General features: G+C 35.2%; 1 protein-coding gene across 1 annotated transcript in view; it reads right to left on the reverse strand.

Moving 5' to 3' along the window:
* Positions 1-21989, reverse strand: part of ASPH (aspartate beta-hydroxylase) — a 100575-nt gene that overhangs the window by 13124 nt on the left and 65462 nt on the right. Inside the window, exons 17-23 of the mRNA XM_088540173.1 lie at positions 14108-14196; positions 11884-11970; positions 8850-9000; positions 6977-7113; positions 3809-3907; positions 3042-3131; positions 687-824 (exon numbers count right to left, since the gene is read on the reverse strand). Coding sequence (XP_088396299.1) covers positions 687-824; positions 3042-3131; positions 3809-3907; positions 6977-7113; positions 8850-9000; positions 11884-11970; positions 14108-14196 — 791 coding nt within the window. The remainder of the gene's footprint in view (positions 1-686; positions 825-3041; positions 3132-3808; positions 3908-6976; positions 7114-8849; positions 9001-11883; positions 11971-14107; positions 14197-21989) is intronic.

Here is a 21989-nt window from a genome sequence, read left to right on the forward strand (position 1 = left end):
GTTTCTTGTCAGTAAGTGTTTGTGTTTTTAATTATTTGTATGGAGCCACATATCAATAACCAAAATGTACACAAAAAGGCACTTATCTCACTTTTTATTAAAGAATTAATAAAGATCTGCCTTGAAATTTCTGCCTTTTTTAATAAAATTTTGCACAATTTTGGAACATAAATTATTACAGTAAGTAATAACCAATTATATGTCTTGCATTACATTAAAAAAATAAACAAAAATTTTGAAGGAATATAACCTTGTCTTCTTTTGCTCTTTTTGTCACTTGGAGTCTAAACCTATTTCTTTTATTCAATGAAAAGCACCCAAAGAAGTCACTGAGTTTTACACAAGGAATGAAGGACACATCCTTTCACATCCTTTCTTGACTAACAGTGGGGGTCCCGGCCACCACCAGGGATTTTTGTCCTTTTATACTTGAAACACTACAGTGGTCCAACATGTAAATTTTGTATTTACATTTCCCCATCCTCAATTTTTAAAACACCTTGAGCTCATCTTATTTAAGTATCTTATTTAAATGTTGAGTAATGCCAGTCTAGATTTAGTGCCTTGTACTCTCTTATCATGAATCATGCATTAAAGAGATTTCTCAGCATTTTCTCTGGTTAAGATATTATAGTTGTCATTAAAAAATAAATAAATATAAAAGTAAAATGGAACAAACTCCTCACCTTCACCAGTTCTGTATAACCAGTTTCCTTTGCTGTCCACCAAGGTTGAGCTTTAAGTCCCTTGACATTGTAAAGGGAGCGCTGCCACACAGATGCGAAGTGACCTCTTTGGTATCCAAGTTCATACCATTTGTATGCCTAAAAGATTGCAGTTGTTACCAACTCATATCATTCAAACTTCAGTAAAAAATAATAGCTTATACTCATTTGGGAAATGAACAGGCCCTTTGCATGCAGTGATATTCTCCTAATACAGTGTGTATTAATAAGCTCTTTAAGAAAACAAAACAAAACAAAACAAAACAAACAAAAAAACCCATGAAATATATTAGATAAAGTCAGCCAAGGCAATCCAGCATCAACGAAATAGGGTAATTCCCACAGAATCATTCACATCAAAAACTGATCCTGAGATCCTCTATCCCAGGGTTCAGAAGATCCAATCCTGTATAATCTTGGTCAGACTTATTTTCTTTATGATTCAGTTCTCTACGTATAGATTAAAGATGACTGTCTTCTGGTACCAAAAGAAATGCTGAGATGATGAAAACACAGTATGGGCTTTGTGGATCTAAATTGTTGAATTATTACCTCAAATATTTCCAGTCCTGAATTTCTATTTGAAACCATTCCTTTTGCAAGGAGATCTTAGAAATTGAAAGACTAAATAATGACCACTGTACTATCCAAGACAGCTACAACCATACACATTCTTTTCAAGAAATAATTTGTCTGAGAGTTTACATACTCCGTGTGAACAAGACTTTGCTAATTCTATAATGCCTTTCACTTTTTTTTCTTCTTTTTTTGGCATTTTGACATTCTATTGAATTATTCAACAGTATTTCCCTACAATTTACCGAGACCACATTTTTAATTCCTCATTTACCTCTAATAGATGAATATCTACCTTCAATGAACCTTTGGTGATAGCAGTTTCAACATGTTCCTTAAATATTGATCTGTCTCCTTGATTAAATCTTGAAGTTCAGCAAGTCAAGCAAGGTCAGTAAGATAAATGTAGCTGAGAGTGGACTTTCCACAGATAAATTTAAGAGTCTCTTCTGCCCAAACAAGTTCACTTGTCATTGATTAAAGCTTTTTTCTACAGAAGATTTGACCATTAACTCCATAAACATTAATACATAATTATCCTGGGGATTTGGGATGGCGTACGTTAATTATGTCTGTGCCGGAACTTTAGTCACACATTGTAATGGGATGCTCTAGGCTTAGTCATTCAACCTGAGGAAGCATAAAGAGATTTTCATTTTCTGCTCTGAAACAGACAGCCAAACTTAGACAGAATGTTTGTGTGTTTGCATGCGCGTCTGTATGTGTGCATATATGTATGTAATTGTAAAATTAAGCTACTTGTAAATAATTGCAAAACAAACAAAGAAACAACAAGAAACACCTTTGGAAGAATACTTTCAGAGATAATAACCTGACTTAAAAAAAAAAAAAAGATATTTTATTACATTCCAAAACTCTAGCCCTACTGTGTATATAATGTATTGTAACAAGAGTCATGTATTTTTTTTATAAAGTAAATTAAGATCTGATGACCTAGTCTAAAGATCCTAAACATATGCTTTATTTTAGTTCACTGGTCTATTTTTTATATTGGAGGATCATCTACTGATACTCCTGAGGTCAGCATTCCTTACAGAATTTTAACTATCAATAATTCATGTGTACTACTATATAACTAATTAAAAAGTAATGATTTTCATATCTCTCTCCACTACATTTTCTTATTTTTTCTTCTCTCCATATTTGTCACCTGGGAATCTTTTTTAAACTGATAACATAGTAAAGTTCATTACCAATAGCAGTTTTCAGTAAATATCATTAGCTCTCTCCCTCTCTTCATTACAATTAGGCTAATTTACACATTTAAGTTTGGTTTTACTAAATTAACAGATTATAAACTCTTATGGCTTCCAGTATGTTTGTGTTTGTTGGGTATACAACAGATCTGATGCACAAATTTCTACTTTTCTGATCTGTTTGTTAATTTAATGTATGAACAAGTCCAGTAACCCAGGTCCCACATGCAGGTTTCTCATGGTCTTCTATGACATACATAATTGTGCTGCTAAGGCACTTTGGGAAAGAAGTGAGGTTTGTAAAACAACGTTATATCAGAGCTATAACAGAACTTTCATATAAAGTAATATTGTATCATTGTATTTTTCTCTGGTGGGAAAGACCTTTATAGAAAGTGGTAGAAATGGGAAATTTGAACATATATTTTCAACATTTTCAACTTTTAAGCCCATGCTTAAATGTTTTGCTAGATTATGCAGTCTCTTGCAAGTCTAAACTTTAAAGGATGAGTTAAACATGTACCTCTTTGTCTCCTATTCTCTGCAAGGCATCACCTAGATGAAAATAAAAGCGTCCATCATCTGTGCCAGGATCACCAGACTCTAGTCCTTCCTAAAGAAAGGATAAGAGGAAATCCAGTATATCTTTTAAAGGCTGATTGCTGTAAATACGCTGGCAATTCTAAGCAAGAGATAAGCTAAAAAACTGGCTATGAGATATAACCACCATCGTAATCTGGAACTTAGTTTGAATGAATAGAAGCCCTTGTTCAAAAAGCCCTGGAGAAATGGTATCTTTTTTCAGATCCCACGTCCTCTTACTGCAAGACAGGTATCTGTGCAGAGATCGACGTGTCATACATACACCACTCCATATTCCACGGTATACCCAGGCATTTTGAGAGCTGGATACCGTAAATTAGGGCTTCATTTTACAGTTTCTCGTCCCAAACACTCAGAACATACTTGTTCCCTATTTGAATCCTTCAAGAACTGTAAGTTTACAGCATATTGTCAATCTCAAAGCAATAAGAAACTCAGAGATGTCTACCTACAGTTATTCCATTAACCACCAATAAAAGTGTTTAGAAATTGAAGAACCTCAATGTACAAGCTTGTTCTAGTTCATTGGTGGTGGTGTAAAAATATAATTCCAGTATATTTCCAGTATGAAATTTAAGCTGTGATTTGGTATTAGCATGCTTCTAGCTTGATACTTCCTACCATAATTTTATACATTGTGATACGAGTTTACTATTAGTAAAAGATATGCTTGAATTCAGAACATACCTTTAGAAAGGGAATGCTTTCTGCTATCTTGTTTTCTGCCTTCAGGATGAAGCCATAATGTACTTTGGCAAAGCCATCATTTGGAGCGAGACTTAGAACCTGTAGGAAAGCAAACGAATTACATATTAATGCATGATCTACTTTCAAAATGCGACTGTTCATGGCAAATTAACAACCTGCATACATACTTATTATGCAGTGATTCAATGAAATTTTCTCCTATCACTAATTTTCAGATAAATGCTTGGCTTGGCTGTACTTTTTCCCATTTGCTTTTGTTCCTCTTCAGAACAAGCTATTACAAGCTAAACTTCAAAGTTTCAAAAATAAAATTAACTTGTTTGGAATTTAGCAGTTGCATTACTTTCTTCTTGTCCCTCTTTTTCCGCCTTCTCTCTTGTGTTACAGTATGCTCCACTTAGGAAGTGAAGCTCTTATTAACACTTCAGTTACACATCGTAGACTTGAATAGTTTGAAAGAAAGAAGTGTCTCTCTGAAGAAGTTAACATTAAATAGGTTTATACTAGTGACAAACCAGTTTTGGCAACAGAGAATACCCCTTGCTGAGAAGCACTGTGGCTGCAGTTTAGAAACATGCTGTAAAGAAACCTTGCAGCATCACAAGACAGGGCAGTGCAAATCCTAGGAGCACAATGGGCAGATCTCATGGTTCTCACACTAGAAGAGGAGGGACAAATTATAATTGTATGTCCAGTAGTGCACCTTTTTGATAGGCCAAGACATAGGGTACCAAACTAAGCTAAAAATGTATACTCTTAACAGGATTTAGTAGTGTCTAAATCCTGACTTAATTAATTCCGCAAGAAAGGAAAATCCATATGCAAAAGGGAAGTCAAATCTTACTTAGGTACAGATGGATACTGCAGGGAGCCTGTGCTAGGTCACAGTTTGTGGGCAGCTGTAGGAGAGGATCACTGCATGGTAAAGGTGACACTAGTTGGCCTGAGTTCTGGCACAGGTACCCCCAACACTACTGGGATAATTTACATCTGCTTCAATTAAGGGAAAAAATAGAGAATGACCTGATCTACTAAAAATCTGAAATTTCTATGATTTAATATCATTTGTAGCACCATGCAGTATAAATTACACAGCCAAGCTAATCTGCTGGATACATGTCCTCTCTCTTTAAGATAAGGGTAGACAGATGATCAGCAGGGATTCTTAGCATGTGAAGATCAACACAGGTGCCTGGAATTCACTGGAATTACAGAGGCTGATACCAGCTGAAAGTCTATCACAATCAGCAAATACAAGACAAGGAGTATTTTTTTTTCCAAATACATTTCTGACAATACAAAACCTATACCTTGCATAAAATGTCAATATACATTATAGCATTTTATCTCTGTCTTTTCCAGTCAGTGTCTAACCTGATTCCTCAAAGCAGTTAGGAACAAAACCATAACAAGTCCTCTGGGCCAATTTCTCTTCTTTTTCAAACCTTACACACAAATTACACAAATCACTGCAATGTGAGTGTAAAATGCTACAAGTTAAAAGTAGCAGCATTGAACCTCTTTTTGCAGGTAGAAATTCCTACTGAAAGAACAATAAAGTTGAGAATCTATCCTAAGTCTATAAAATGCCACATCATGAGCAAAGAGTGAACGTGGCAATTTATAGCAACAATGTACTTGGTCACTAATAGAAGAAAATATGGCACCACCTTCTTCATACTTTTACATGCTTTTTGGCTAAGTCATTTGAACGTTATTGAAATTCTATATATAATAATTCTGTTCAAAGAAGCTGTACCTGCAGGGTCAAATGAAATGACTGACAGAAATATTTATTAGCCATATAATTTTGTTACAGTTCCTTTAACTATAGGACAAAGTTATCTGATTAATTAAGACAGAATAGAATTTCCCATATCACAGTTCATTTAAACTGTGCCAACTTGCATTAAAGCATGATCTACATTCAGAGCCCCTAAAGAGAAGTGAAGAGATACAATCAGTAGAAATTACACTGGAAGTATTTAATGACAATTGTATTACTCTGTTGCTGTTGCTGCATACAATATTAATTATGTTTAGAAATAAGTTTTACTAAACTGTTCATAGCCTATTAAATATTAATCATGAATACAGAAATTAACCTCTGGGGCTATCTATGGCTAATTAGCCAGGGCAGAGTACTATGCTAATGTGGCTATTTTGCTTCTTGTACCTGAGATAGTTCAACCAGGGCTGACTGTACAACATTGCGTTAAGCCATTCAGACAGAATGGCAGGTAGAAAAAAATGTTATAAGTACATTTATTCTCCAAATGAAGATCTCTTCCACAATATTTTATCATGGCATGTAGATCTTTGAAAGTAAAAATAGCTATAGTTCCGTTAGGACTACTTTTAACACTATGCTTCTCTAGTAAAATCTTCAAAAGAAAGAACTTTAATATTAGGAAAAATTGAAATCCTTTCAAATGGACATGGTTCAGCAGAGAGTCTGATAAATGCACACAAGAACAGAGACTATATTTTGAATCAGAACAAACTACACTGCACTCTAAATACACTGCACGGCACTCTAAATACAAAACTCTCTTGAACTGAAGGTCAGCGTTCAGACACCCTTTCTGCAACCAAAAGAACTGTTCACATTAAAGATTTTGGGAATAAAAAATATATTATAACAGCTTATCAGATGGTATGAAGTCAAAAGCACTGTTTTATCTGCAACAGCAAATGACACTAATAGTATTCAAACTTGTCAAAACTGGAATAATCTCAATCCTCTGAATTGCCATTTCTAAAAGGAAAATTCCACAGAGTTGAAATCAGGTCAAACAAAAGAAAAAAAAAAAAAGAGAGAGAAACAATATAGATAATTGTCCATACATGGGTAGTAGTTAATGTAGAGTGCAGTTACTATTGTTTGTCTCTCATCATTTCCAGTGACTTTTTTTTTTTTTTTTTTAAATTATAGTAGACAGCAGAGAAATTAAAACCTACTGCCTTCTAAGAGCAGAAAATTAGTGACTATGGTCAAGCCAAAATATTACAATTCTGGAAACAGAAAGATGAGGCAAAAGATACAGACACGCAACTTGCTAAACTACTGAAAAGTTAAAATAGGCCACACTCTGAATGAACATATTCAAGTAAAGCATTTTTTTCTCAGTTGAAATGGGAGCTCACCTCTTCATATACTTTCTTGGCATTGCTATTATCTCCCATCAAGAGGTAACCAACTCCAAGGTCATTCTTCAAGGAAGTGTCACTGGGGAACAGTTGAACTAATTTCTGCAGAGTAATCAGAGAACCTCTCATGCGACCTAGATAAAGATATGGATATGAGTAACAATAATAACTCACATAACACGCTTATCTAGTACACAGTCTAAGAAAATACAAATTGCACCCAGATATTTCACTTTCACTAATGATCACTGTGCATGCAGAACCTGAGAATAGATTTATGCAAATATGAGAATATTCAACTGCTAAAATGTCACATGGGGTGTAGTCTTATGAGGAATAACTCAGGAAATCACTAAGAATACATATCAAGCAGTGTTATGGGAGCCTCTAGTGGAAAATTGTTCACAGTGTAGCAGTAACAAATATTTTTTAAACTTTGGTAACTCTTTCATTTGTAGATGTAAAATTGCTTAGCAAAAACAGTAATGCTTTAAAATGAACTTACTTCTCAATTAATTAAATTATTAAGCACATGTTACAATCAAGAAACAGTTCCAGTGAAAATAAATATGTTTTATATACTTAAAATTGTGCACACTGGCGTCTTAGAAAAGGTCTTGCTGAAGCATAGTAAGGTCAAAACAAGCTGATCTTAAAATCCAGTTCATGCTATTAGAACTCTTTTCTTCACCTAACTTGGCTGTGTTTCAATATAGTAACCACAATTCTTGTACATCTCAGGTTTGAGATCTAAATCTTCAGATGTTTCTATTCCTTTTTACTACTTTGTTTTTCGCCTTCCTTTGAGGCTTCCTACTGTTGCTTAAGGCAGTGGTATAAGTTAAATATAGGAGCTGATATATATATCAGCTTCAGAAAATCATGAAATTCACCTATCAGTTTAACAGGCAAATTTCAGAAAAGCAAAGGACAGATAAACACAAAAGTTGTGTAAAGGGCCACTATACCAGTGCTTCAAAAGAGTGTTTCCTAAATTAATGAATACAGGTCTGCAGTTAAGTGACTGTCTGCCTTATTATTATTATTATTTAAATAAATCTATTGGCTGATCATTTAGCTATTTTACTTTTTTTCTTTTTTTCTTTTCTTTTCTTTTATTTTTTAAATAGGATCATGAATATCAGCTGAGTAGTTACAGGATGCTTTGCAATTCACATGGCTATCTTAGGCTTATGTCTAATATCTACCAAAGTTGTTCCTACTGGTAACTCAGTCTGGAAAGGAATGGAATAGATTCAGTTAATTAAACAAATAACATTGACAGAAAATTAGGAGGAATAACAAACATATGGTTTCTTCTGACAAAGGTATACTTTAAAATTACAATTTTATAATAGTATGTTAACACCTTTCACATAGATTTTACAAAACATTTACTATGTGTGCATTGTTATACTCTATACTCTATATTATCTATACATCTTCTTTTCAAAAACAAAACTTTCCAAAACACCAACACAAGGAAAACTTTGCAAGATGAAACATCAACTCCTACGTTCAATTCCATTCTATTCTGACCTTATGTAGGGCATTAATGTCCCCATAAGTCTTGTTCATTAAAAAAAAAAAATCTCTTTTCTCTGTCAAAAAGATCTTTTGGGAGCATCTTAAACCAATTTAACCATAGCTACTCATAGCAGGTACTGCATAATTATCTGAAGGCTCTGTTGGCATTCAGAAAATTGTAAATATCAGTTCAACATTATATTAAAAAAAAATTCTTCATATGTCTTTAACAAATTAGAAATCTATATTCTACTGAAAATTCAAGATGCTTTTAAGTCATTCCCGATCTTCTAAAGTCTTGTTCACACATCTTTCGCAATTTTAACCCAGGCTCAGATCTTACCAAGAAATTGCTGTCTGTCTGCTTCTCGTTTCAAGCTCAGTTTCATCAGATCTGAAGGGACATTTGGTAGACTGGCCACCTCATCATAGGTGTTGATGGCTTGCTGCAACATCTCATTACTTCGCATTTTCTCAGCTAAGTCATCTTCAGACTAGGTGGAATCATAAAATCATTATTAGAATACTTAATAACCTACTGTTTTGAATTAATCTTATTTTCTCTAATGGAAAACTTTGTAATGTTTTGGTCATAGGATTATTTTCAAACTATCTTTAATCTTTACAATTTTGAAAGAACAAGGAAAGGCTAGTTGGTTGTGCTTTAGGAAAAGGTGGCTAAATCTTGCTCTCTGCAATAATATGTTAAAAAAAAAAAAAAGTGTATGCATTTTTTGTGTACCAACCTTTATGCCCATAGCAAGATGTAAATTCAAACACATAAACATTTTTTTTCTGATATTCATGCATGATTTCGCACAAAAACTTTCCTGAGCCAGATTTTAGTTTTACGCACATAATGCTTCAAGAACTTTAATTCATTCATCAAGTTCAAGAGCAGATACCAAATAAAGTATAAGACCTTTGCTGTGAAATTACAGGTTCAGTGAACCAAGTAGCAACTACTACTGATTTCGCCAGTGGCAGGGCATTCTGATAATGTTTCAACTTCTGAGGAAAAAAAAAAAAAAAAGACTGTGTCATACGCTGAATTTTTGAATCTTTTTTTTTTATGATTTTTTCTTAATCTTCTTTGATCTTCCTAAGCCAATTAGCAGAGCAAAGTGTAGATGCATCACAAACACCTCATCAGTGGTAATACACACTGGTCAATTGAAATTCATTGTTTTATCAATTAATCCATTTATAAAAATAATTTAACCATTTTTTTTCCCCAGGCTTCTCCATATTCAGCGACGTGTTCTGCTGTTTTGAAATTGAATATGGAAAATATCCAATAGTATACTTATTCAGCCCCAATTGGCTGAGATCAACTGCAAGTCAGGGTCAATATGTGGTTTTCAGAGATAAATTCAGAAATCAATTTTAAAAGATTATTTATTTTTCTGATTAATATTCACTAGTAAGTTTGCTCTTCCCTTTTTTGAGGAAGTTGCAGGGTAGAGGATAGTAAGAGGTATATAAGAAAGAGGCAAAGAAATCAGAACTGATTAATTTCATCAATATAGATGCTACAAATTATATATTATCCATAAGGATAAGATCTCTCTTGTCTACCATTTTTCTCACCCTTAAAGATGCTATTTCTGTTGAATAGTTTTGACATCTAAGGATAGCTCCTTAACTCCAGAATTCAAATCGGGAATTGCTGAGATTTTTGGAAAAAAAAAAAAATCTCTTGCTGAACTTTGGAGAAAACAAGTTATTTGCAGAATAAGAAAATTAATCCTCACATCTTAATGAAAGCAGAATCTACAAAATTATCATGCAGTGTTGGCTTGCGCTTCATAGGGAAGGGGAGCATACACTCTTGTGGCAAAATCCTGACTTTTAGACTTACCCCTCTCTGCAGTTTTATTGATAGTGATGTAAATGCACTTTGTTGGTATAAATACTTCTTTAAAAGCAAAAGTGCCTTCTAATGTAAATCCTAATCCATCTGTCAGTAAATTTCCCATTGTTTGCAAACAGCTTCATCTAAGACAGACTTGATCCAATAAAAGTGCCATCAGTCATGCTAACGTGGCTGTTCCATAAAAAGTGTCACACATTAACGAGAGCGTACAAAGACCACTGAAAATGGAAATAAATTTGTAACTGTTTTTACATATTCCCAATAACTGTATGCTAATTATCAGTCTAGATCTTGGTCTGTAGCTCCTCTAAGCATTGCTAAGGTAGTGTATAGTGATTACAGATTATTGTAAAGCAGCAAGTAAGTTGGGTCACTGGGAAGAATTCTAAGTGGGAAGAAGCATGGCTTGAATTATTTGCCTTCCTCCGTAAAGACAATGAGCTAATGAGGAGACAGGAAGAGTATTCTCTTATATATAACCATGGATTCATAATAGAGGTAAGTATTAAATGCATAATTTAACAGAAAACTGTGCTCAACATACATGCAAAGTTACGTTTTCTGCCAGTGTAAGAGGGTAAAGAGTTCAGCAGACTATCCCTTGCAGACAGCATTAAAGGATCAGCCTACTGCGTATCAAGAGCTTTTGTGGTAAGTTTTCAGATAACTGCGGCTGTGATTTTAGCGTGTCTATAATCCACCAAGTGCAAAGCGGTTGCGACTCCTATCCAAACACCTCATTAATTGGGTAACAACACAATTCCCCTGCCCTGTGAAGATTTCACTTTGTTCATCTGGATGAAACTGAGTTCAAACAGGCTTTTATTAAAAACAGTTCAGTGGGATAGTCCTACCATTTATAAAAATACAAGCCTTATCTTCTGAGACACTGCAAAACGGCATAAGTTGTTATGAACGTAGGGTTTATTTTCCATTGCTTTCTTTTTCTGGAGGGCAATATCTACAACAGAAAAGCTTACTCCACAAGCAAAAGAACTAATTAAGTTTCCTTGACTACAAATTTGCATTCTTTATCCTTTAACAGTCTCCCTTTACAAACTGAAAATCTCTTGCCCTTCCTGTATCCCTCTTGATATTCCTCACTAAGCAAAAAGCAGCAGTTAGCACAGAGTAGACTGACATGTGTTGATTTGCCAGCTGTAGCAACCAGCATGCAATGACTAAGTTCTGCCTGTTAATCAGTAGGGCATCAGCTGAGTTTCTCTCTTCCCATTCCCAGTTTGCATGAAAACTGTAGGGACTATACATCTTTTTGTGCTATTTACCCTTCACGCCTCTAGACTAAAGCTACACTAAAGCAAGACAAAGTACCTGAGGAAGTAAGGACAACAGAAACGTATACAATTTCACAGATCAACTATTTTTTTTTTAGAAAATGTCTGCAAAATTATAAATGAAGTCTGTCCATTTCTATAATTTCACTGTTAACACATGCTTATCTTATTTATTTTATTTTAAAATTTGTCACTTTTTTGAGTACCTGTGCTTTTCCATATCTTGCTCGTGGACTCTGTGGGTACTGATTCACTAATGCTTCAAAGGCCCTTAAAGCCTCTTCAACTTTTCCCTGGAAGACAGAGATTTTATTTGCACAAAAATGGCATAATATAATATTAGTTATTTCTAATTAGAAACAAAAATATAAAAAATCCAGATCGCAAATCAACAGGTTTCACTCACATATTTGTTTAATTTTGCTGCTTACTTGTGAGAAATTTATTGTGATTTGTCATGAAACAATACATCCATTTCCTACAATAAAAATTAATAGTTTTGTTTTTTTTACTCACTTTTCCTTTGTTGACTGTAAAAACAAAATACTGAGATGACTATCACTTTACTATACCAAAATGTACAGTAAAGACTATACAGATATCACAAATTGGAATGTAACATATCGAACAATAATAAAGTTCTATACATAACTAGAAATTTCATCTCTGCATATGACCAGCTGTATAGTAACTGTGACTCTTGGAAGGACTGAACCATTTGTAAATATATGAATCCTTTCTCTGAATTTTCAGAATAATTATTATGTTCCTCAGACCTTCACATATTCTCTGCATCTTCTTCTCATGATTGATACTGATTAGCAAACAAGGATGGAAGCTGAGAAGAACCAGCAGCTCTGTTAAATGGGAGCTAAGCACTGCTCTACAATACTTGGCATCCAATCCTGCAGCCACATCCAACACTTACAGCTGTATAAACATGAGTCAGTTATTATACACAAGTGTCTTCCTATCTTCAAATAAATATTACATGCATCTGGTTTGCTACTAAGCTTTTCCTACTTCCTACAAGAAAGCCATGACTGCTTGCAGTTCACCAAGAGACACAGATGGGAAATCAGTCAGCTGATGTTATAGGAACATCAGAATTTTCTGCTATGTCTCAGTCTGATCAATCAACTGTTTAAGTAGCAGTTGAGTATCAAAGCACATTTTCTACCACATCAAAAAAAAGCTTCTACAGAAAAGAAGCATCAGAAACAGTCTAGGACAAGCGTAGACGTAAAGAAACTCTGAGGCTGCATGGATGGCAATATAAACCTAAACATGCACAGTTAAAAATCTTCTGAAAATTAAGAAAATATGAAAAATGCTACGCCTGCAGAGTTGTGTTTTTTTTTTTTTTTTTTACACCGTACTGTACGTGGTACATTCAGCCCTCTTAAATCTAGGGCAGACCTGCAGTTCTTCTCTGTGTGCTAGGACTGTCTGTGAGGCATAGCAGTGTTCTACAAGGTTTATACCCAAAAAGCTTAAGGAGTTTCATTTCTAACAGTCAAGCAAATAGTTTTGCTTCACTATGCAATGTGACATTTGGTAAAGAGGCATCATTGACACGGTCTTTTTTTTTTTTTCTGAAACTTATAAATAAAAGGAATAAAATTGGAAGCTATCACAGAAGACATATGAGGAGGGGGTTTTGTTTTCATTTTCCAGAGCCAAAAGTATTACATTCAAGATCACTGAAAGGGATTGCCCTTGGTGAAAAGCACGAATGCCGGTTTCATCCTCCGAGAAGTTCATGGGAGTAGAAAGACTCTTGAGAGGCAGGCAGGATCGCAGCAGAAACACCTTTGCAGCTACTGCTCATGAAGTACATGAACACTTACAGACAGATCCATATTAACACACTTGCATAATTCTAAGTTCCTTTATAATAGCTGACTACCAATCTCAAATGGACAAGAGCTCTTCTGGGGGGACTGCACGTCATGGTTGATATGACAGATATAACCCTGCTCCACATAATTGATTTAAGCACTTTTTTGATGGCCTCAATACCAGTTTCTCTCACACAGGAAGACCAGGAGTTGAACAGTTAGAGTTATTCTGTTGGATAGCACACAGTGCTGCATTAAGCACCATACAGATACTTAGAAAAAAAGAAATACACTTCTCCTTTGGAATTTCAGATCAAAATTTCACCAGTTAAGGTACAAACTTTCAAGGTTAAAGATGAACTAATGGACATGAATGATTGTAGAGTCAAGATTAAAAAAACAAAACAAAACAACAACAAACTACCAGACAGAAGTGAAAATGGAAGTACAAATGTGCCCTGGATATTTAATTTTAAAACAGTTAATTTCAGAAAAGGAAATCAAAAAGTACTCCCTGTTTCCAAGTGAATGTTCATACATATTAATTTGGTTACAATCTACAATTCCGAACAAAACATTCAAAACTTACTTTTTTACGTAATTTTTCTGCAGCATCTAGTTCAGCTTTAATGGTCTTATCAAACTTGTTTAAGAGTTTCGGTTTCTTCTTCTTTTTAGCTAGAAAAGATTTAAATACACACATTTCATTACTTTCTTTTTCATATTTCACAGTAATCGTTTGAAGGAGGTTTTAATTACAGACCAGTACTGTACTGGTAAAGTGCATGATTTTCCAATACAGTATTTTCAAAATAAGCTGTAAAGAAATTGATTTCCTATTTATTCATTACTGTCACAAAATCCTACGGGAAAAAGTAATCTTCAGGCCTAAAATCGAATAACTTTGCAGAGTTTTTCATCAAGGGTTTTTCATCTTGTATATTTAAAGTTTTTGTTGTTTTTTTTCCCCCCACAGCTGCCCAAGTCATCTAAATGATTCATTAGACAGGGAAGAACTATGTCATTTTTCCCACATTTATAAGATTATTTTGAATAATAGCATTACCAGGAAATGTTAATCTTTTCTAAAGCTGTGTGCAGACACTTGAGTACCTGATCTGTCTAAAAACAAAAAAAAATTAAAAGGTTGAAAGAATTGTTAATTTTTTTCAGGGTGAAAGGGACCTCACAGTCATCTAATCCAACTTCCTGCTCAAAGCAGGTTGAGCACTGAAATGCAGGTTAAGGTTTAAGTGATCAAGCTTCAGTAGCTTAAGAAAATTATCACACATGAGCAGGGCCATAGCAGTATGTAGCAAATTTTGAATTAAAATGTGTAATGCAAATTGTATTTGAAGTAAACTGAATTGTGTCACCTTAAAGAAGTATTTACTCTATAACAATCATTCAAACAAGCTCTGTTTAGTTGCATTAAGTGTATTACATGCAAGAAACATTGAGATGCACTTATAAAGAACTTAACAGCAGAAAACTTCTTTTCTTTACATGTGTTGTAGGCAAACTTTGCTCTTGCATTTCCTTTAAAATATATATTCCTTGATAAAAATAACTACAGGTTATGTATTTTTGCATTTAGAAGCATATATATTGTTTAAGATGGGTATTATTGTTTTTTTTCTCCTCTTGTCAATAAATCAGTAATAGAATAAAAAGAAACAAAACCATTATTTTCTATTTGAGAATTTCAACAGAAAAAGGCATGATTGATCTGTGTTAAGCTAAGCCCAAACACCATTGTTTTTCCTTTGCTTTCAAGGGAATAATGAGATCTAATGCATTCAGCTTAATACCACAATATTGCTATAATGCAATGTAAGTATGTTGGATGTCCTTTACAAGGAATTGTAATTAGTAATATTTTATTTTGCTTCCAAGGCTGTCATGTTCACCATTTAGTGATACCCAGACCAGCCACATGCTGCTAGAAGCTATGCTCATGATTCGTTAAATAACACCTTCCCCTCACCAAAATCCTGATCCTGGCCTAAGCTTTAGGCACACAAATCATTTATCTAGGAGGAACCACACAGAAAGATCAAGCCACGGTTAATACTAAACCAATACTAAGCCAGCTTAAGAATTAGAGGGTCTCCCTCTAGAGTTTTGACTGTTTTTGTATGAGGTAAAAGTCTTAAACAGAAAGAACCAAAGGCGATCAAAACTTTTATTGTTATGTCCAAAACTGAACTCAGACAATTTGGATATACCTTGAATTTCCTCTACAACCTATCCTGCAGCTTTGGTAGGCACAGTTAAATAGATGATGTTGCTTTTCAGAGGAGGAAGATAGAATTTTAAGCAGTGTTTGAAGCAATCCCAACAAATCCCATTTACTTATTCATAAAGGTCTTAAGAAGCTTTAAATATAAAAATGTCTTAACATCGTTAAAGGAAAGGTACTAAAGCAGCACTACATTATTACTACACTCCTATTGACCCTCTTTATAATTAAAATGACTAAAGTTTTAGGGCATTAACTACCAGATGTGAAAAGCTACATGAAAGACTTACACAGGCTTACTCCTCTTTCAGTATAAACTATCAAATAGGGTGCAGAATGTGGAAAGAATTTCAGTGCATTAATATGTTTTTGCTCTCCAAACCAGGTACGAGTTTCACTGTAACCTATGACTTGAACGCAGTTACGAGGTAATCAAATGGATCAAAGAGATGCTTTGTACTTTTTAATTTAATGTTTTTTCAAACAAAATTTCTTTTTCCAGGAACTGTAGCATAGAGCAATTATGTCAAATTAGCACAATACAGATGATTTCTGAATCTTTTGTTTTTGTCCATAGAAAATATAAATGAACTGAATTTATTTCAGCCTGTGGTTGGCATTCTATCTTTCTATGGCTTAAACATTAACAGTTAATAAGTGATGAAAGTGATGGATTTATTTTGTTTTCAAGCAAACAATAAAAGGATCTCAACTTGGCTTCTGTTCTAAACATTCACATACTAATATCCAGCATAACTCACAGAACTAGCATAAGAGCAAGGATCCATCGATCCTAGAACCTTGCATTTAGAAAGGATTAACAGGTAATCATAGAATCACACAATGCTTAAGGGACCTCTAGAGGTCATCTAGTCCAACCCCCCTGCACACGCAGGGTCACCTAGAGCACGTGGCACAGGACTGCATCCAAGTGGGTTTGGAAGATCTCCAGAGAAGGAGACTCCACAACCTCTCCGGGCAGCCTGTTCCAGGGCTCTGTCACCCTCACTGTTAAAAATTTTTTCCTTAAGTTCCTACGGAACTTTTGGTGTTTCAGTTTGTGGCCATTACCTCTAGTTCTGTCAATGGCCACCAGTGAAAAGAGACCAGCACCATCCTCGTCACTGCCTCCCTTGAGGTACTTATAGACACTGATTAGATCCCCTCTCAGCCTTCTCTTCTCCAGGCTGAACAGGCCCAGCTCCCTCAGCCTCTCCTCATAGGGCAGATGTTCCAGGCCCCTGATCATCCTTGTGGCCCTGCGCTGGACTCTCTCCAGCAGCTCCACATCCCTCTTGTACTGCGGAATCCAGAACTGGACACAATACTCCAGATGTGGAGTAATGCACATCCACATTTGCAAAATGCAAATCAAAATGCGGTTTGATCAAATAATGCATGCACAAACTTTGCACCTCAGTTTCACAAGACCATTGCTAATTCTGATGCCTGACTTTCTCAAAACCAGGTGCAAACCAATCTGGTGTCATTGGTCCCAGGGACTGATAAAAGAGAAATAAAGCAAGTCTGCAAAAGAACTTTCCATATAGGCTGAGCTCACAGCTCTTAAGTAAAAGTGTCGTTTGTTGTTAGCAGGGAACCTCTGAAGCTTGTCAGTCCCAGTATGGTGGGACTAGACAAGGTCTAGAAAGCTAGATATGGTCTAGGAAGCTTCCAGCTGGACACCACTCTCAAACATTGGGTTTGCTTCTGCTGCCTGAGGCTGTACATGCAAGAAACGATGTAGAACATAAAAGTTAATTCTCAGTTCCTGTGCCATGAATCGAAATCTAACATTATTCAGTTACACAGAAACTGTGGTGTTACTAAGACAGGATGGGTAACTGTCAGCTTGCTAACTTTCAGGGGTCACAGAAAGATACAGAATCACTTGGTCCTTCTCCAACTTGTTAAGTACAGCAACAGTGACTCTCCGTTGAGGCGATGGAAAGACAGGCTTTCCCACCCGCTGAGACGCTCTCGCTGCCTGCAGCCCATTGTTTCTTTTTCACAGGGCCTTACAAGGAGATGAGACAGAAACAGCTCAGAAGAGAGAGTGAATGAAAATCCCAGACGTCTTTGGCACAAAATTCTAAGACTTCTTTCCCCTCCCTATGACTTTGATGACGCGTTGTTGGAAGAGCCTTTTTGCCAGCCTCCATTAGAAAAAAAAAGTATTATCTTTCCATTTTCAGTGCAACCATATATCAGCTCTAGACCAGCAGGAGATCAATATGCAAAGCTGAAAAAGAACTGTTAGCATAAATATTATTCAGCTGCTAGGCACCAATATAACACAGTAAACATTATATAATGAGCAATTATTTTCATTTGCTCATTTTACTCCTATGCTTAAGGATTCATCTGGGAGCTTTCAGTATAACCATCAAGCATTTCTGTATATTAAATAGATAGCCTGCTATTCCTGCAGGGGTATTTTAATAAATTATACATTGCCTCCTTCTAGTGTAATAATCCTTTAGCAGATGTGACCCAATATATTAAATTGGATGTTACAAAGAAGTTAACTGATCTTGTTTCAGAGGCAAAAAAAGCATTTTTTTTCTCCAATGACTTATGAATTTATGTATCTGACGAAATGCATGATCACACAACTGTTTGGGAGATTTACAGTTATCTGATTGAGTATCAAAGTGCTAATAATTCTTTTACACATCATTTTATGGCCTTGCAAGAATAAGACTGAGAATTTTCAATAATGGTTCCCTAGAAGTAACAGGAGGCTTGTTGCCCTCTGTCATAGAATTGCAGAAGACTGATGACACAGTGGATGACAAAAGACTTCCTCATAGAAAAGAGTTTCCACTGCCAAAACAACAAGCTAGGAAAAAGTCTCATAGGAAATCACAGACTAGCTTATTTGGTTGAAGAATAAACTTTGGCCAGTGATGACAAGTGATCCTGTATTTCCCTTCTGCCTGTATCAAAGATGCCATAAACTAAATAGTCTGCAATGGGATCAAACAAATTACAACAAAATATATATTTTATATACCCATTTTCGCATATGAAAGCTAAAATACATATGCATTTGTGCTTTTTATGATGAAAGGGACCTTATCATCACCAAAGGCAGCGATAGCCTTTTTTTGTAAAGCACAGAAAAGCACCACTTGAAAAATAATGAATGCACTGCTAGATACTCAAGATGAAAAATGCATCATGTGATAAATAACTAATTGAATAAAGGGTGATGGAATTTCTCACTTCTGAAGGACTTTTAAAAATATTTTTGTCTTGAATTGTCTGAGGAGCCAACTCTTCACATCTATACAAGCAGAAATGAATGGGAAAAAGCTAAGAGTAAAGCGTTTGTCTCACTGTAAGAGAGTTACATACAACTACTATGTACAAAGCAGATATAGAGATGGAAGGAATAAGTTCTTTATATCACCATAGCTAGGTCAAGGAATGAAAGGCTTTAAACTGGCACAAGAAAAAAATTGGCTTGATCATCTGGAAACAGTATCTATGGGTACTGCAGAACAGATTGATGAGGGCAGTTATGAAATTCTTATTAATAGAAAATTTTAAGAACATGTTGTAAAATGATCTGCCAGAAAAGACACGTAGTTGATGCGGTTTTTTGGCCAGCAACATAGACTAAATAAACTTCCAAGCCCCCACCTGGTTCTACAATTGTTTCTACAATTCCTGTAATACATTTATACACCTCATGGCACCTTGGTGTCAAAGTTAAGCAGGCAAGCTCCATTCTCTCATTTCTTAATAAAAGGAAATTTCTCAAAGAAGCTCCCCATACTAGTTGCCAGTGTAACTGAGAATCCTCATAGCTCTGTGCCAATAAAATAATATTGAATTTCAAAAATATAAATGTGTAAATATCAGATTCCTTGACTTCTCTTAGCAAGCATTAAGCACATATGCTTTTACGTTCTGCAGCATCTTATGAATCCTTAATCTTCTGTTCATCTCCTCCATTTCCTTCTCCTGGAACCACCATCTCCCAGGCTGTTCCTGACCTTGATGCTCTGCTCTAGCTCTTCCTTTTTGGTCCTCTGGCAAGAAACACTTCTCCTGTTTGTACACATAATGCAGCACCAAGTTATTTATCTGCAAACTATCGTTGCCTCAGTTAGACGCAATACAACTACTCAGTTCAGCAGCAGCGCTTGGCTGAGTAGCTCTTTGCTCTCTAGTTAAACGTTCATATACTCCTAGCTTGCACTGGTTGCTTCAGATGAAAGCACCTAAATCAAGGTGTCCCCATGTAGGCAGGGAAGCCCTGCTATATCTCTGGGAATCCACTGATGAATATCAGTTCCCACATACATGTGTTGACCATATATATATTTTTTTTTATCTGTTAAGGCTAAATTCTCCTGTGGAAGGAACAACATACACTGACTCTACTTTTTTTTTTTTTTTTTTTTCCTTCAATTTAAACACTAGGAAAAACAAATGAATTAGTGAAAATAAACATTTTGTGCAGCTTCTGAAGTTTTTCCTTCAAAGCTTATAAAATGCATTTTTTAGAAAGAAATTTCCAAAGTTGTGTTCCTGATGGAAATTTTCACCTCAATGGTTTATGTCCAGAGAAATTGTAGGCAGTTAAGCAATTAAAAACTATGCCTTACAACTGAAAGTAAATCTCAGTTACAGGTACTATTATCACCTTTCTACGCTAAAAGCAAAACTATGTTAAAAAAAAAAAAAAGTTCTGCAAATATTCATCTAAGCAAATCAGCTTTTTTTTTTTCCTTAAAGAAGCAACTGTTCAAAAATATAATCAGGCAAATTATTTTGTAACTCTGATGTTGATTTTTTCCCATAATTAAAATGGAAGTGGAATTTCTTCAAACTTTTAAACTTTTAATCCAAAAATTTGCCTAAGGAATAAACAAAATCTAAGAATGAATCTCTAGTATTTCTAGACACATGTCCTCAAATGGTCCTATATAACTGAGTGGAACAAAAGGGTTGAAATTGGCATAAAATGCCAAATAATTCCATTATATTAGTGTAGTAAATGCTTCCAAGCCAACTAATTATATGAACTAACACTGAAAATTATATGCTAGTATATTACTAGTATATCATATTGCTAGTTTATAGAAAAATTGGCTACATCTGACGTTAAGTTTAAAGCAATACAGAACAAACTGGTACAAAGTTTATACAAAAACAAAAAAACTAATAATAATTATTAAAAAGATTAAATTAATCCTTATCTCTATCCTCCACAGGAGAAACAGTCAGGTCTCCATTTTGACATATTTTCACACATTTCATCTGAATACAGCCAGGCTAAGGAAAACTCATTTTCTTGACAGAGATATGGCTATGACATTGAAGCTCAAGATCAGTCTGGTTTCTCATAAGAATTATGCTTTATTAGCCAGAATTGGATAAAATATCACTTACTATCCTGCAGAAATCTCAACTAGGACCAGCTTGAGCAGTATTCCACACATTCTTGCTACCTTTTCCTCCTCTTCTCCACCTTCTGCTCTGAGTACTAACTATTCCCTTTTCTATGCTCTCTGCTCCCGTTCTTATGTTCAGAGCCCTGGAAGTAGTGTGGAGCAAAGGACAACTTAGATCGATGTCCTATATAACAAAGCCCTATATAAGAAAGCATCTCATAAGTGAGTTTCAGTTGTTGTCACTGGAGGGAGTTTTGTTGCCCATTTCTACTAGGGGAAAACAAACCAAGCAAAATGGACCCCTCACTTGCTCCACAACTCCTTAAACACATTGAAAACCTCTATACGTGATGCTCTCTCATAATCATTCTAGATGAAGGCTGCTTGTGCCAATCTTAAACTGCTGAAGTCTAAGAAAGCAATTTCCAGAGGTACCACAGGTACCACCCTGCTATCCCTGCTGTGAAACTTGTAGATGGATAATTTATTTATCCAGTTAAAAGATGGGCACCTGAAATGAGCATTTCAGTGGGCACTTGAAGAACATGAACTTGATCATGACCAAAAACACCTCACTTGGTGAGCTATAGCCACCACTTGTTGTTACTAGTTTCCGTAAAGGAAATGTTAGAAGATATGAAAAGCAAGTAACTACAACTGGTCAATTTAAAGCCAGCAACACTACAATAATTAAGAGATCATTCTAAGCTGTACTTCTGGAACAGGCAAAACCACTGCAATCAGCTTATCTGGGGAAGCAATCAGACAATAAAAACAGAGGCATTTTAGGGACTAATAAAGCTGCTGAATTTAATGACTAT

Source organism: Tinamus guttatus, unplaced genomic scaffold (genome assembly GCF_059628265.1).
Source record: "Tinamus guttatus ecotype Peru unplaced genomic scaffold, ASM5962826v1 Tinamus_guttatus_pri_ptg000056l, whole genome shotgun sequence".
NCBI classification, from domain to species: domain Eukaryota; kingdom Metazoa; phylum Chordata; class Aves; order Tinamiformes; family Tinamidae; genus Tinamus; species Tinamus guttatus.